The sequence below is a fragment of the Physella acuta genome, unplaced genomic scaffold (genome assembly GCF_028476545.2).
Source record: "Physella acuta isolate Inbredline_101_S28 unplaced genomic scaffold, ASM2847654v3 ptg002370l, whole genome shotgun sequence".
NCBI lineage: Eukaryota > Metazoa > Mollusca > Gastropoda > Physidae > Physella > Physella acuta.
Genome location: NW_026733861.1, coordinates 1 through 15,714, shown reverse-complemented (window position 1 = coordinate 15,714; position 15,714 = coordinate 1). Strand labels below are relative to the sequence as shown.

Here is a 15,714-nt window from a genome sequence, read left to right as displayed (position 1 = left end):
CAGGCACCACCACCTGGTGTATTGTCCCATCAATTTGGTCATGAATTCTCCGCATGAGAACACCATCCTTTATACTGAGACGGTCCCACTGACTCAGTAGTTTCTTTGTTTCTCGACCAAACTGTTCTCTTTCCCTTTTTCCTGGGAATTTTTGTTCCTGGACGTATTTCAATAGCGGCTGTAAGCCACTATCCGATCTCTGGGCATCTCTTATCTCTTTATGATTAAGGCAATTAAAATCACTAATGTCCATATGACGGGGCTCTGTGGATTTGTGCTCCACCACAGTCTGCCCGTTTTGCATCGCTTGCACCCCGTGAGGGATATCTGTTGACGCTCTGACCTCACATATTCCTGTCAGCGTTTCTTCCTCATCGCCCGGTCTCTCGTAAGGATTCCTTGATAAGGCGTCCGCATTGCCATTGGACCGCCCCGGGCGATATTTTATCTCCAGGTCAAAGAGTGCCAATTCTGCTGCCCATCGCTGTTCGATGGATCCCAACTTTGCTGTCTGTAGGTGACTGAGGGGGTTATTGTCAGTGTATACCACACATTTAGCACCTAATAAATAGTCCCTGAATTTTTCAGTCACAGCCCATTTTAATGTCAAAAGTTCTAGTTTCATGGCGCTGTAATTTGTCATGTTCTTCTCTGATTCCTTCAGAGCTCGACTGGCATACGCAATAACCCTGAAACCTTGCTCCTGTTGTTGTGATAGCACAGCTCCCAGACCTTTAGAGCTGGCGTCAATTTCTAGCCGAAATGGTTTGTCAAAGTCTGCGTATCCTAATATCGGCGCCTCTGTCAAAGCCTTTTTCAGTAGCTTAAACGAGTTCAGGCATTCCTCAGTCCATACTTCACCTATCAGTTGTGTTCTGCCTTTCTTTTTCTCCTTACTGTGTTTCTTTGTCATTTTGTTTACCAAGTCATGCAACGGTGCGGCAATTTTTGCAAAACCAGGTACAAATTTTCTATAATAGGAAGCAAAGCCCAAGAATGATCTGACCTCTACCGTAGTTGTTGGCTGTTTCCATTCCTTAACAGCTGCAATTTTATCTGGGTCAGTGGCGATGCCATCCGACGAAATCACATAACCCAAAAAACGTACCGATGTCAGACCGAAGACGCATTTGTCTGGGTTCAGCCTTACTCCTATCTCCCTAAGACGGAGAAACACTTGTTCTAATCTTTCTAGATGGTCCTCCCAAGTTTTTGAGTAAACTAGTATATCATCCAAGTACACCAACATTATTTGAAATAGAAAGTCACTCATAGCACTTTGCATTACTCGCTGGAATGTAGCAGGCGCATTAGTTAGACCAAACGGCATACGGGTCCACTCGTACAGTCCCAGTGGAGAAATAAATGCAGTTTTATGTTGATCGTTGGGGTGCATGGCCACTTGGTGGTAGCCGCTAGCCAAATCCAAGGTAGAAAAAAATCTTGCTCCCCCCAACGCATCAAGACATTCATCAATACGAGGCAAGGGGAATGCATCCCTTCTTGTGATATTGTTCAATTTCCGGTAATCACAACACAGTCTTATCTCCCCTGACTTCTTTTTTACCACTACTATCGGTGCCGCATACGGGCTTGTGCTGGTTGTAATAATTCCCTTCTTTAGTAGATCATTCAGGTGTGCTTTCACCGCAGAGTAGTGACTTGGTGGTAATCTTCGATAAGGTTGCGCCACCGGCTTGTCTTGTAGTAAGGGTATCTGGTGTTTTATTACTTCCGTGTAACCCAAATCACCCTCGTACGAGGCAAATATATCCCTGTACTTATTCAGCAATTCATTTAGTTTTGGGTCCTCAGTTTCCGGGAATGTATATGATTGGCCATCCTCTTTCTTCACCTCGGCCGTCACATTGACCGACCTAATTGTTACTTCATTACTGCTGGTATTGATCAGTTCGATGCACTGTGCCGACTTTTGTACCTCGACGTTCTGTGGTACTCCTACCAGAGTGTTAGGCGGTATAAAAATTTCCTCATCCAAAACATTTGCCACTAATCCTTGAACTAGTCCATTTTCCGCTGATGTGTATGTCCGCAGTAACACGACGCCTGCCCTCAGTGCGGCGCCACATGGTTCTATCATCACATCACCATTCACGCTTCTATCACCAATTTGTAATGTGATTGCCTTGACCGTGTTTGCCGGGACTGATATCCTTCCTCTGGTCTTGGCAAACCTGGCCAACTTGGATCCCCGACCTGGTGTGGTCGATCCGACAATATTTGTAAGAAATTCTGGCAACTGGCCAAGAATATTCATGCCCAACAGGCAAGGTATATTTGACACATTTGTCTCTAGGTTGTGTTTCGTAACGAACACCCCAACCTGCTTCAACCTATGTCCCGCCACCACGACATCCGCCAGAAAATAACCACAGTATGGAATGGTTAGTCCATTAGCTGCCGTCAGGCGCATGCATGTGTCAGACCTTAACCTATGGTCTTTTCCTTTCATCCATTTGGTGTAAAAATTTTCCGTAATTGTCGTCACCTGGGAGCCTGTATCCACAATTGCCTTCACCGCGATGTCCCCGATCGTAATCATCATTTCGGGACAGACTCCCATCATTTTGTTTCTTGGGCCATAACCTCGCCCCTCTGTAGCCTGACCCTGCCTTACAGAGGACGACCTTTTCCCTTGACAGTACCGTGCCATATGTCCGGGTTGTGAGCAGGACAGGCAAATTGGTCTACCGTCTGCCGTCCACCGGAGCGATGGACCGGCAGGTCGCGGCCGTCCAACCTGTCTCTGTTTTGTCCCGTTTTTGCCCTGATTCTCAGCTGTTGACCTGCTTTCTAACCTCTCCAATCGTTGGTCAACCTTATCCAGGTGGGCCAACAGTTGAGCCATCATGGTTTCCATCGTGCCGGTCCCTGTGGGTGGGGATTGTTTCTGTTCCGGCACAGAGACTTTGTCTACCGAACAGTTCGATTGGTCCTCATCCTCGGACCTGCGGATCGCTGAGTTCCTGACCTGAAGGAAGGTCACCTGCGGGTCTTTGTAGACCTCTTCTTTCAACTCTCTCCTTAAGATCGGGGTTGCTAGCCCCTCGATGAAATGGTCCCTCAGTAGGCGCACATCAATGTCAGGTGTTTTGCCCTTTACCGAATCAAAGGCCCTGTTCATTCGGTGTGAATACTCCATCACACTCTCCGCCATTCTCTGCTTTAAGCCTACGAACCCCGATAGCAGTTGCGATCCCGACCGTCTCTCCCCAAAGGTCTCCATAATTAGATCCAGCACCTTATCTGGATCTGATTGGATGGTTTTATCGTGGCATTTGACCTCTGCCCTAACCGTCTCTCCTATACTGCCCATCAGCAGTCTTAATCTTTCCTCTGGTGACATGTATCTCGAGGCCCAGGCCGCTTTGACCTCTTCACTGAACCTGTTGGTTAAAGTTGGATCACCGTCCCCGTAAAATTTGTTAATGTGGGACTCTCTGGGCAGGACCACAATATGGGTCTGCTTCTCGTCCAGAGTAGACATTCTAACTTTTATTCCTTGAGTAAAAAAAAAAAAGACCTTTCCTACCGTGTATGTATGAAAAATTTTCCTCGTTCCTCAATTTTCACTGTTCCTGAATGTCCGAATTCACACACACACGAAACACAGTTATGAACTAGGTTGACTATGGGTGCCCTAGCGGCTGGTCTAATTGAATCATCCTGCCTGCAGCGCCAAATGTGACCGAGTCTAGTTGCATCTTCTGCTCGACAACGCCAAATGTAACCGAGTCTATCTGCTTGTAGTGCCAAATGTTAACGAGTGTATTTACTCATTCTACACAACATCGACCACAATATAGATACTCGGGTGTCCGGTCAAAAACCCCCTGGACAAAAACCCCCTGGACAAAACCCCCCCGACATAAACCCCCTGGACATAAACCCCCCGCGACATGAACCCCCTGGACAAAAACCCCCCGCGATATAAACCCCCTGGACAAAAACCCCCCGCGATATAAACCCCCTGGACAAAAACCCCCCAATTGAGGTTTATATAGGGAAAAACCAAAGATGATGAGAACCAAAATTAATATATAAATTAAAAAAAAACATTACAAAAAAACTGTTTTATTTTTATTATAACTTTTAAAAGACAGATTGTGAGCGATGCCTCGCAAATACTCAATAATGGTGGACTCATTAACATTTTTAACAACAGTTAAAATTCGAGAGCTGCTATCAATATTTTTTTTATTGTTTTAGTAAACGGTGACCTGAATTAATCTGTGTACAATAACCCTCTTGGAGAGATTGTTCCTTTTTAATAAAGTCAATAAATTTCCAAATATTTGGGAGGCAGCATCCCATATTCAACTGGAAACTTCTGTGCTAGCCTTCAACTGAGTTGGTTATTTTTGGCATATGGTCTTCTGCACGTGTGTGCATGCTTCACATATCAAGTAGAAACATAGGCTGTCTCCGACCTCGACGTTGTGGTCTGCCAATATAGTAGTCCTCAAAGTAGTCTGCAATTGCCATTGCTTCTTGGGGGAAAATTTCCAATAATTTTTCAAAGGCATAACTTATGTGTTCAATGGGAACAAAAACCAACGCAGGTAGCATTCTGAGCTTGAGAGCAAATTCACTATTAACTTGGTAGAGTTGTTGAGTGCCAGAGTCCTGTATTTGTACCATCCAAAAACCAGTGCTGATTATCATCCAATAACCTAAGGTTGTCCTTTGTACCCGATCTTTGATCAAATACAACTAAGGTCACTCCTTGATTTCGAATAGCATTATTTTTAGGTAGAAACTATTTTCTTAGTCGTAAAAAATTAAATTCATTTAATGTATTTTTTACATTTTTTTGGTTCACATCATCGTTATTATTTCTTTATATAAACCTCAGTTCGGGGGTTATTATCCGGGGGGTTTATGTCGCGGGGGGTTTTGGTCCTGGGGGTTTATGTCGCGGGGGGTTTTTGTCCAGGGGGTTTTTGTCGCGGGGGGTTTTTGTCCAGGGGGTTTATGTCGGGGGGTTTTTGTCCAGGGGGTTTATGTCCAGGGGGTTTTTGACCGGGAGCCGATACTCGAAGATGCAGGTTTACCATTGATCCTTTTATTACATGAATCAAAAAGACATGCTTCACAATAATATAATGAATCAACTGACCCCACTGTCCTCACTAGTCTTCACATAACCGAATGCCCATGTCTATCGTCCCTATTAACACAATACGTCTACACCGTTCAGTAACCAACTTGATACTGCCACTCTCCTCAACACGTCTCTACAGTTCGGCTTTCCCTTCTCAACTGTCGCCTTCCTATCTTATCTCTCCTCGTATTCGTAATCGTATTCGGTTCTATCATAGTTATGTTCAATCCGAATATCTCGCCTATTACTACGCAGTTGTCTCATCAGTCCGATTAATAGAACACCTGCACTGTTACATCAGCCAAGTCGTGTCAAAGTTGACAGCGCTTGTCGTATCCTTCCCAAAATACGCCGTGGCTTTATGATCGTTATCAGTTGCATCAGACTGTAATACGTTGTTAACCATAGTATGGTAGCTACCCTAGTTACATCTATATATATATATATATATATATATATATATATAGATCCCTATCCATCTTGTATCCAACTTTCTATCCAGCTCCATAACTGTAATCTTAACCCTACATCAAACTATTTGTCTATCTTAAACCTTATTTCTATTCCTATTCCAAACCCTATATCTAACCATATATCTTACCCTAACTCCAAATGACCAGAGGGGAGGGGATAATTGACAGGGGGTAACGACTTACTGCAGCTTTTTGCTGGAAGGGGGGTATTGTATGAGAAGTTATGAACAAGAGGGGGAGGCGGGGGTGGTCACTGATCCGGGCAGTAGTGTTGTGGATGGACGACCTGTGAGTAGCTGACAGGGGGTAATGTCATATATATATATATATATATATATATATATATATATATATATATATATATATATATATATATATATATATATATATATATATATATATATATAATTTAAGCTAACTCTACTTTTTCTGACCAATGTTTCTTTGACAAGAACGTGAAAAAGAGTTTAAGTCTAGACATTCTACCCTGATCAACATCCATCACTTTCCCCACAGATCGAACTGATGTCCTAATCAATCACCAGGTGGACAATTTACCTGTGATTACCTGCATGTCGGTGTCACCGGGGTATTGATGAGCATGTTTGATGTCACGTGGTAAGGTTTGGAAGAGTGGAACTTGTATTTCTGGATGTCTGTTTAAAAAAAATATTTCCTCGTTGTGTACGTGTACGTGAACGTGTACATGTACGTGTACGTGTACGTGTACGTGTACGTGTACGTGTACGTGTTTGTGTATGTGTATGTGTATGTGTATGTGTATGTGTATGTGTATGTGTATGTGTATGTGTATGTGTATGTGTATGTGTATGTGTATGTGTATGTGTATGTGTATGTGTATGTGTATGTGTATGTGTATGTGTATGTGTATGTGTATGTGTATGTGTATGTGTATGTGTATGTGTATGTGTATGTGTATGTGTGTGTATGTGTGTGTATGTGTGTGTATGTGTGTGTATGTGTGTGTATGTGTGTGTATGTGTGTGTATGTGTGTGTATGTGTGTGTATGTGTGTGTATGTGTGTGTATGTGTGTGTATGTGTAAATGTATGTATATGTTTGTCTGAGCTTGTATGTGCGTGTATATTCTTGTATGAGATTGTATGTGCGTGTATGTGTATATATAGGAATATGTTTGTATATCCTTGTATGTGTGTGTAAGTGCGTGTATGTCTGTGACAGTTTGCAAGCGTGAACGTGCACGCTCCGATTACTCTTACCAGTACGAGCATGTATTTTTTGCGAAACTAAAAATACTTTTTAAATGACTAACATTCATACGGTATTTGCCAACTGAGAAAAAACATCAAATAAAGAAACATTTAGTATGAATTCCTGTAAAACATTTAACCCATCATGGTATGATAGATTTTTCTGGCAAAATAATTTTTTTTTTTAAAGTTTGCTATCACCTTTATTTTCTGACACTAAAAAGATGAATGCTGCTGCTATCATACTCTTATCTCTATTGCTTCTTACAAGAGGGAAATTACTAAATTACTAAATATAAATAAAAGTACTATTAAGAGGATGAAGAGACTATTTAATTTATCAAAACTGCTAGATAACCAACAGCCGACTAGCCATTTATGGAGGCTAATTAAAAAACCTAATATATAAAAAACACCTATAGTGCAACTGAAATAGGGACTGGTTAAAATCGAAAGCGGAAGAACAGTCGGAAAAATGCAGTCTTAAACACCTAGGGGCAAGCACTCTGAACAGACAAATGAAACATTGTTTAATAGTACTATCATTACATTCGCCGTGTAAAGTACAATGACACTTTCTGGCATTTAAATATTACACAAACTGCTTCAAACAACGAAATCACCGCCGTAACAATGTACACATATAGAGTCTAATTCTTACATTAAAAAAGCATAACGAGAAACACAGTGTTTCTTCCAGACTTTTTTCTCCGGTGGGGGCGGACTAAAATTTCCGGTGGGTGGGGGTGGACACTGTTAAAAGTATATATTTTCTATATAAATTCAATTTCGTTCGGGGGGACGGGACGGTAGACTTTTATCGGGAGGGGGGAGGGGGGCAGAGAGCCGCCCCCCCCCCCCCCAGAAGAGCTGCCTTAAAAAGAAACTCTGGAAACACATCTAGATTTTAGTTTTTACATAATAAAATTAATACATTTAGACACATAGAATCTAGATCTTACATAATAAAAACCATAAGAATAAACACAAATAGAGTTTAATTCTCTCAAAATAAAAAGCATATCGCCAACTAATAATTACACAATATAGACAGTCGCGGTAAAATATGTCAAATAGGCCTAGTTACACATTACACGATAATACAAAGTCTTCAGAACCTACAAAACATGTAGTACTATGGCACTCATATCAATAGCGTCACAATGCGGGGGTAGGGGTTGCAATCCGCACAGGGGGACACCATTTAGGGGTTGGGGGGGGGGGGGTGATACAACATTAAATTAAAACGTAAAATTACAAATTTTTAATCCAGTTAAGATAATAAAATAGTAGGAAGTGGGGTGACATCAAAACGAAATTTCAAAATAGTGTGAGGGAAGTGGGTGACACCATTCTTTACCACACCAGATGACACCTGACACCTCCAATACACCTTTTGCACTGCTACAGTACCCCGACAGTGACACGAAACAAATCACTTACTTGCAGTCGATACTGCGGCTCCTCTTTGGTAAAATAAATCCATTGACCTCCAACGTAACGAGTGTTATTATAAATATCTTCAACAGGTTTATGGGGCACATCTTCTGAAAGATAAGCAAATAGAGGTTACGTTAGATACAGATAAGCATGAACAAACAAGATGTACATCAGAGGCGTAGCGAGGGCGGGGGGTGCGGACCGCTCCGGGCGTCACGATTTATGGGGGTGAACCAAAAACGGCAAAACAAAATTGCAAAATGTACAGAAGAAAAATGCTTTTTTTTTGGCAGTTCCATTAATGATTAATTAAATTTTAAATAATCTATTAAGCACAAATGTACAATTATTACAAGAGAAAGCAATGCTACATCCAACTGTATTATTAACAGACTAAAGATAAACATCATTACTCTGGAGTCTGCAGTGATTAAAGCTTATATACATACATGTACGCGTATCTGGCAATGTTTAATTTTAATTTAGAGGCGTATATAATATGTAGGCATATATATATATATATATATATATATATATATATATATATAAAAGTATATATTTTCTATATAAATTCCATAAGAGATGCCTGGAAGAAACTCTGCTTAAAAGGTTTAATGGGTAATTTACTTAAAATTACATAAGTACTTTACTTAAGGTTGAATAAGTTCTTTACTTAAGGTAAATCTAAGTGACTGATCTCAAAATAACACTCGCAGATCCCAAAATCTAACAATACATACCAAAAATCTAAATGATCGATCCCAAAATCCTACAAACTGACCCCAAAACCCCACTGACCTATCAAAAAAAATTCACTGACGGATCCCCTGGCCTATAACTCAGTCCAGCCAGGGTGCTCTAAATAAATATGCATGTACATTATATGACACATCTATCTGCCTCGCGCTCAAGGTTTTCAATCATGATTTTATTATGATATTTTGATGAGAAAAACTGCTGAGTAATGATGACATTTTTTGGGGAGGGCGGGTCAGGTGAGGAGCGGAATGACGTCACATTGACGTCACATTTCAGATGACGACAAATTATTCCCGTGTAGCGAAAAACGGTGTGTGTGTATGTGTGTGTGTGTGTGTGTTGGGTAGGGGGGGGGGAAGGATTGAACGATGACATCTTTATTTACATTATATTTACATGCATACAATTTATCGATTAATTTATCGATTACTATTGGAAATCAATCAAACTCAATCTTATACATCATTCAATCTTCAACCTTGTTACTTTTATATGTTTAACATTTATTTTTTGACACACGTATTGATGTTACATTGTATCAGTGATTAAGGCCGATGTATAAAATATGTTTAAATATTTTAACTTCTAGTAAAAAAAAATCCTATTTAATAAAAAGTAACATGGTTTTTCAATCAATAGATAAAATCGATTAGAGGTAACTTGATGCTACATTTTTAAAAAAAACCAGCTTAAAGAGATGTAAGAAATAAAAATAGAGACGTTTAAAAAAAACAAAAACGAAACAAACATAAAACAAACCATATGAACATATTGTCTAATGGTTTTTGTGTGTTTGTTTTTTGATTGACTTAACCCTTTGTTTCGGACTAATTTTATTAGCTTGCTTAAGCGCAGTCGAACCGTGAATGCAGAAACATGACATAAAACTACAATTATGACTGCAGGATGTCTCGTATTTATTGTTCGGGTATATGAGTAGACTCAGCGGTAACGAGTACCCGGATGAAGTTCTTGAAGATATTTTAGTCTAGTTGAACTCCGATATTTTACGTACATTTGACCATGTTGCTTTTTTACAAGCTTTTATTTAACTCACTTCCTCTGTCTGTCGACACTCTGTCGTCAGTCTAGACGGAAACGCAGGAGTGAAAATTCGGACAGTTCTACTTGACCGATACGATTCACAGTTGGCACGTGGGTCAAGACATGAAGACAATGCAATTTGAATCTAAATTTGACTTAATTGGATGCCTAATTATTTTTTTATGAATTAATTACAATTTGGACCGAATTAGTAGGCATGTCTAGCCAACCACACCACACGCGTCATCAATAGCTGCGCCATCACGACCACGTAATGGCTGCGTTCAAAAACCATTGCGCGCCTACTGAACTTGATATTCAGTAGGCGCGCAATGGTTTTTAGTCATGTAACTCTATTGTAGATAAAACATGTAAAGTACTGAAAAAAAATTCATAAAAAACGTTTTAATAACAAGCTTTTATGTAATGATGCACTAAAAAGTAGAAAATAAATTATAGCGTGGGTGTCTTCCTTAACATTAGTAAAGGTATCCAATAGATACTAAAGTGACCCACGCTTTTCTTTATAGTTATTTAAATAGTAGTCTATAATTTATTTTCTACTTTTTAGTGCATCATTACATAAAAGCTTGTTATTAAAACGTTTTTTATGAATTTTTTTATATTAATTTTTACAAGCTTTTATTTAACTCACTTCCTCTGTCTGTCGTAAGTCGTCAGTCGTCAGTCTAGACGGAAACGCAGGAGTGAAAATTCGGACAGTTCTACTTGACCGACACGATTCACAGTTGGCACGTGGGTCAAGACATGAAGACAATGCAATCTGAAACTAAATTTGACTTAATTGGATGCCTAATTGATTTTTTATGAATTAATTAAAATTTGGACCGAATTAGTAGGCATGTCTAGCCAACCACACCACACGCGTCATCAATAGCTGCGCCATCACGACCACGTAATGGCTGCGTTCAAAAACCATTGCGCGCCTACTGAACGTGATATTCAGTAGGCGCGCAATGGTTTTTAGTCATGTAACTCTATTGTAGATAAAACATGTAAAGTACTGAAAAAAAAATTCATAAAAAACGTTTTAATAACAAGCTTTTATGTAATGATGCACTAAAAAGTAGAAAATAAATTATAGACTACTATTTAAATAACTATAAAGAAAAGCGTGGGTGTCTTCCTTAACATTAGTAAAGGTATCCAATAGATACTAAAGTGACCCACGCTTTTCTTTATAGTTATTTAAATAGTAGTCTATAATTTATTTTCTACTTTTTAGTGCATCATTACATAAAAGCTTGTTATTAAAACGTTTTTTATGAATTTTTTTTATGTGATTTCGACCCTAGTGTATTATGTGAATAGCGTGGTCGGGTAGTAGAGTGAACGAAGAGTACCCGAAAGTCTCGAGTTCGGATCCCGGGCTTTAGTCCGCATGACGTTATCGAATCCACCCAGCTCTGATAACTATATAGGCATCTTGATTTATTCTTTTCTTGCAATTTTGTATAATCTACATCTGTCAAAAAGAGCTATTGCTTTTAAATTTTGTTAATATTTTCAAAACAAATGTGACCCTTATTGCGAAACAAAGAAAAATATAACGATAGATACAAAATTTTGAAGATAAAAAAAAAACTCTTTTTAAAAGTACGTGTTGTTAAAATTATGACAATTTATCGAACCGTTAAACGGATATGATTTTGTACCCAGTTGGCCAGTTTTTTTTAGTTTTATTGACAAGCCATCGACGTCTTGCCGAGTTGGTATCAACATTAGCTCGCGCCTTTGATGATACCAGCCGCCGACAAAGGTCAAGGGTGGATCAGCCCGGGCTGATTCCATTGGTTGAGAGGCGATGTGCTGAACAAACATTGAGGTGCCGCATCGAGGCTCGTCGGCGCTTTGTCGGCTAGAGTAGTCGGTCCTGATGTTCTTGTCTGGTACCAGATTTAAGATGTTAGGGATGTTTGTGTTTAAGAAAAAATTTGGAATTTTTTTTGGCTGTCAACGTTATTCATCAAAGTGAAGACATTAACGGATAAAACTATAGAGATAAAATTATAGATGCATTGTTTAAAGCTGTTGCACTGTGTGATATTATGAATGCTACTCGTTTAGGTTTAAAGAGGAGATTGTTACATAATTTTGTATGGTAAAAATACATTATAACACATACATACGCACACAAACACTAACCACACATATAAATTACAGATGCATACTTAAGATTATGGTACGGCGTTGTCGAACGGCAGAGCATACGACTGCAAACAAGAAAGTTTCGAGGTTAAATCCGGGTTCGAGTCCGAAAAACGTCTTTGAGTCCACCCAGCTCTGATGGGTTTCTAACTCACGTTAGGGAAAGTAAAGGCGCTTGGCAAAGTACTGACCACGCTATCCCTTCATATGCCGAGGTCATAAGAACAAGTGAACAGATACGTACTTACAGACACACCCACACACATGCACTCACACGCATACACACACATAAACTATATATATATATATATATATATATATATATATATATATATATATATATATATATATATATATATATATATATATATATGCATTTATAAGTAAGATTTAAAAGTAAGCAGAAAAAATGCTTAAAGACAGCATGGATAGATTGCAACATGCAAAAGGCAGTTTATTAAAAGCAAATGCGTGTAGGAGTATAGCATAGATCCGATTCTCCTTTCAAAAGCCTGATTAATAAAAAACAAAATAGATGGATTTCTTTCGCTATACAGGCCGTGTAGTCAAACAATGGAGATAACTCGTGCCTAAATATCAAGGTTCAACAACTCCACAAGAAACTACTTTTTTAAAAAATAAAAAAAAAAACCTCGACCAATCGAATAGAAGGATTTCTAATTTAAAACCAAATTTCAATTGTAGAAACGCAAGGCAAGTGGCCAATCAAATCCTCTCTCTCACTGTGTGAAGAGGGCGGAGATGATTATAATAACGAATATAGTACCCAGCAAGGACGAGAATTATCGAGGGATGGGTATCCACTTGGGCTGAGTGCCTCGATCATATCGAACGTGATTGTTTCTTTAAATTTAAGACGTTTTGGGAGAATTCTCTTCGACCTAAACGTCACGCTTTTTATTATTATTATTATGATTATTTTGTTTGATTTTCTTCAAATGTGTATCAGTGAGTACTGTGTAGAAACTAAACTCACCCGATTCTCAAATTTATTCGATAGTACAAATAGCTACAAGAATGAGCTCGTGTTTTTAACATTTAAGAGTTATATGTAAGCATTTCTATGCTTAAAAATGTATAAAAACGTTTTAAAGCCAAGCGTGGGTTGCTATATTATGTATTGAATACCATTACTAGAATTTATTCGACCCACGTTTTTAATTGTAGGGTATTAAATAGTAGTTCATTATTATAATATTAATGAAATAATTAATTTTTCAATTTTTTAGTGCTTTTCAACATAAAAGCTTGTTATTAAAACGTTTTTAATGCATTTTTTTCAGTACTTTAAAATTTTTTAATACGATATAGTTGAATGACTAAAAACTATTACTCACCGAATGAACAAGAAAAATATGCACACAAGAACACGGTAAATAGTATAAATATAGGAAATTGTAATTAATCCATTAAAAATTAATGGAGCATCCAAATATTTATCATATTTGATGTCATATTGCATTATTATCGGGTCTTGACTTACGAGCCAAGTTTCAGAGAAATTGGTCAGTTAGAAGTGGTCGAAATTTCGGAAGAAAAGAAAATTGTAATGGTCGGACATGTCACATTAACCAACGACCTATCCAAAAAAAATAATGCAAATTGTCGGTAGGGATAAGACGGGTAAGACAAAAAACAACATCAGTGGATGGAACACATTAAAAAATTGGACTGGGCTGACTGTTGCAGAACTACTCACTGCAGCAGAAGACAGAGACAGATGGCGGAAAATTATGATAAAAAACATCTATGGTGCTCATCGACCACTAGGGGTAAGGGAGATAAATGATTGATGGAATCAAACTCAGCTACACAGCTCGGCCCAGGAATCAACTCGTTTTAACACGGGAACGGTGTCGGTTACATAAAATGTGTTAAGAATATTTTCTAGTATGAACGATAATGTGCCCTGTAACTTATGCCTTTTGGTGATGTAAAAAATCAAAAGCTGAAACTATGGCATGCAGGGGCGTAGCTAGGGAAATAACAAAGGCCTCATGTCAAGATAGATTTTGGCGACCATTTTGTGTCATTTAAAAAGAATTATTAAATAGCATATATATATATATATATATATATATATATATATATATATATATATATATATATATATATATATATATATATATATATATATATATATATATATCAAAACTAGCATGACGCTCCATTGTAAGGAATCGACCAATCATAAAAGCTGTACCACAGACTAACATAAATAGCCGCACCTTCTGTATCCCGGGACCTGACTGGCTGGCCTATGAACGTCATTAACGATCCGCGTTTCATTCTGAACTTAATGACGTATAATTGACGTCAATTAAATAAAGACACACGCCGCCACACTTAAGGTCTTGTAAAACATTCATCGGAAAAAAACTACGAGATAATTACATCGATGGGTTTTTTAGTTTCCCTGGCGTTGTTTTGTGTTTTTTGTTTTGTATAAGTCAATAATTTTTAACTGCTAGTTGTTGGGGGGTTAGCGATCGATGTTTTGTACATTTTTTTTTTATTAGTCGCGAGTAATTTTTCGATCCATTCCACCTTATGCTGTCACCTTAAAGTTCAAAGGTAATTAGATTATGGTTAAGTATTTTGTAGGTAGTGGTTTAGATATTAGATACTGACTATTTGTGATTTGTGATGTTGGGACGGAGTGGTCTACCGGTAGACTGCTAACACGTAAGTCTAGAGTTCGAATCCGGGTTCAAGTCAGTAGACCGTCCCTGAGTCCACCCAACTCTGATGGGTACCTAACTCACGTTAGGGAAAGTAAAGGCGGCTGGACATAGTGCTGACCACACTCAGAGGCGTAGCGAGGGGGGGGCGGGGGGGGACATATGTCCCCGGGCGCCGACCTTAGGGGGGGCGCCAAATTGAAAGTTTGAGGGGGGGGGGTGCAAATGAAAAGTTCGAGGGGGGGGGGGGGGTGCAAATCGAAAATTTGCTCCCGGGGGGGGGGGGGGGGGCGCCAAATTGAAAGTATGTCCCCGGGCGCCGGGAAGGGTCGCTACGCCTCTGGACCACACTATCTCTTCATATGTCGAGGTCACAGAAACAAGTTACCTCTACTTCACTTGCCCCATAGACCGTCAGATTTGAAAGGGAAACTTTACTTTTTTTTAATTTGTGATTTGAGATTTCTATGTATAGAGGATTGAAATAAAACATAAAAAAAATTTAAATGTGATTTAAATTTGATACTTTTTGACATTTTAAAAGTTTAAAAAAAAAATTAGAAGAATAGAGAAGTTAGTATTGACAGGGGTATGGCTTTGTAAGGTGAGACAGCGTATGATTGCTAACTCCGGAAGTCTTGGGTTCAGATCCCCCAGAAAGATAACGCTCATTAACTGGGGTCAGCAAACTTTTTAGGAGACAAAACACTAAACCAAACAACTGCTGCCTTGCAGATTGTTCTTTGGCGGACAAGAGCTGTGGAAGCAAA

The 15,714-nt window shown here is 38.9% G+C and overlaps 1 protein-coding gene across 1 annotated transcript in view; it reads right to left on the bottom strand.

Moving 5' to 3' along the window:
- LOC131933118 (abdominal ganglion neuropeptide L11-like) overlaps positions 1-8,377 on the bottom strand; it is a gene marked incomplete at its 5' end in the record, with an annotated part of 32,598 nt that extends 24,221 nt beyond the window's left edge. Inside the window, one exon of the mRNA XM_059289929.1 lies at positions 8,274-8,377. Coding sequence (XP_059145912.1) covers positions 8,274-8,377 — 104 coding nt within the window. The remainder of the gene's footprint in view (positions 1-8,273) is intronic.
- Positions 8,378-15,714: the final 7,337 nt, after the last annotated feature.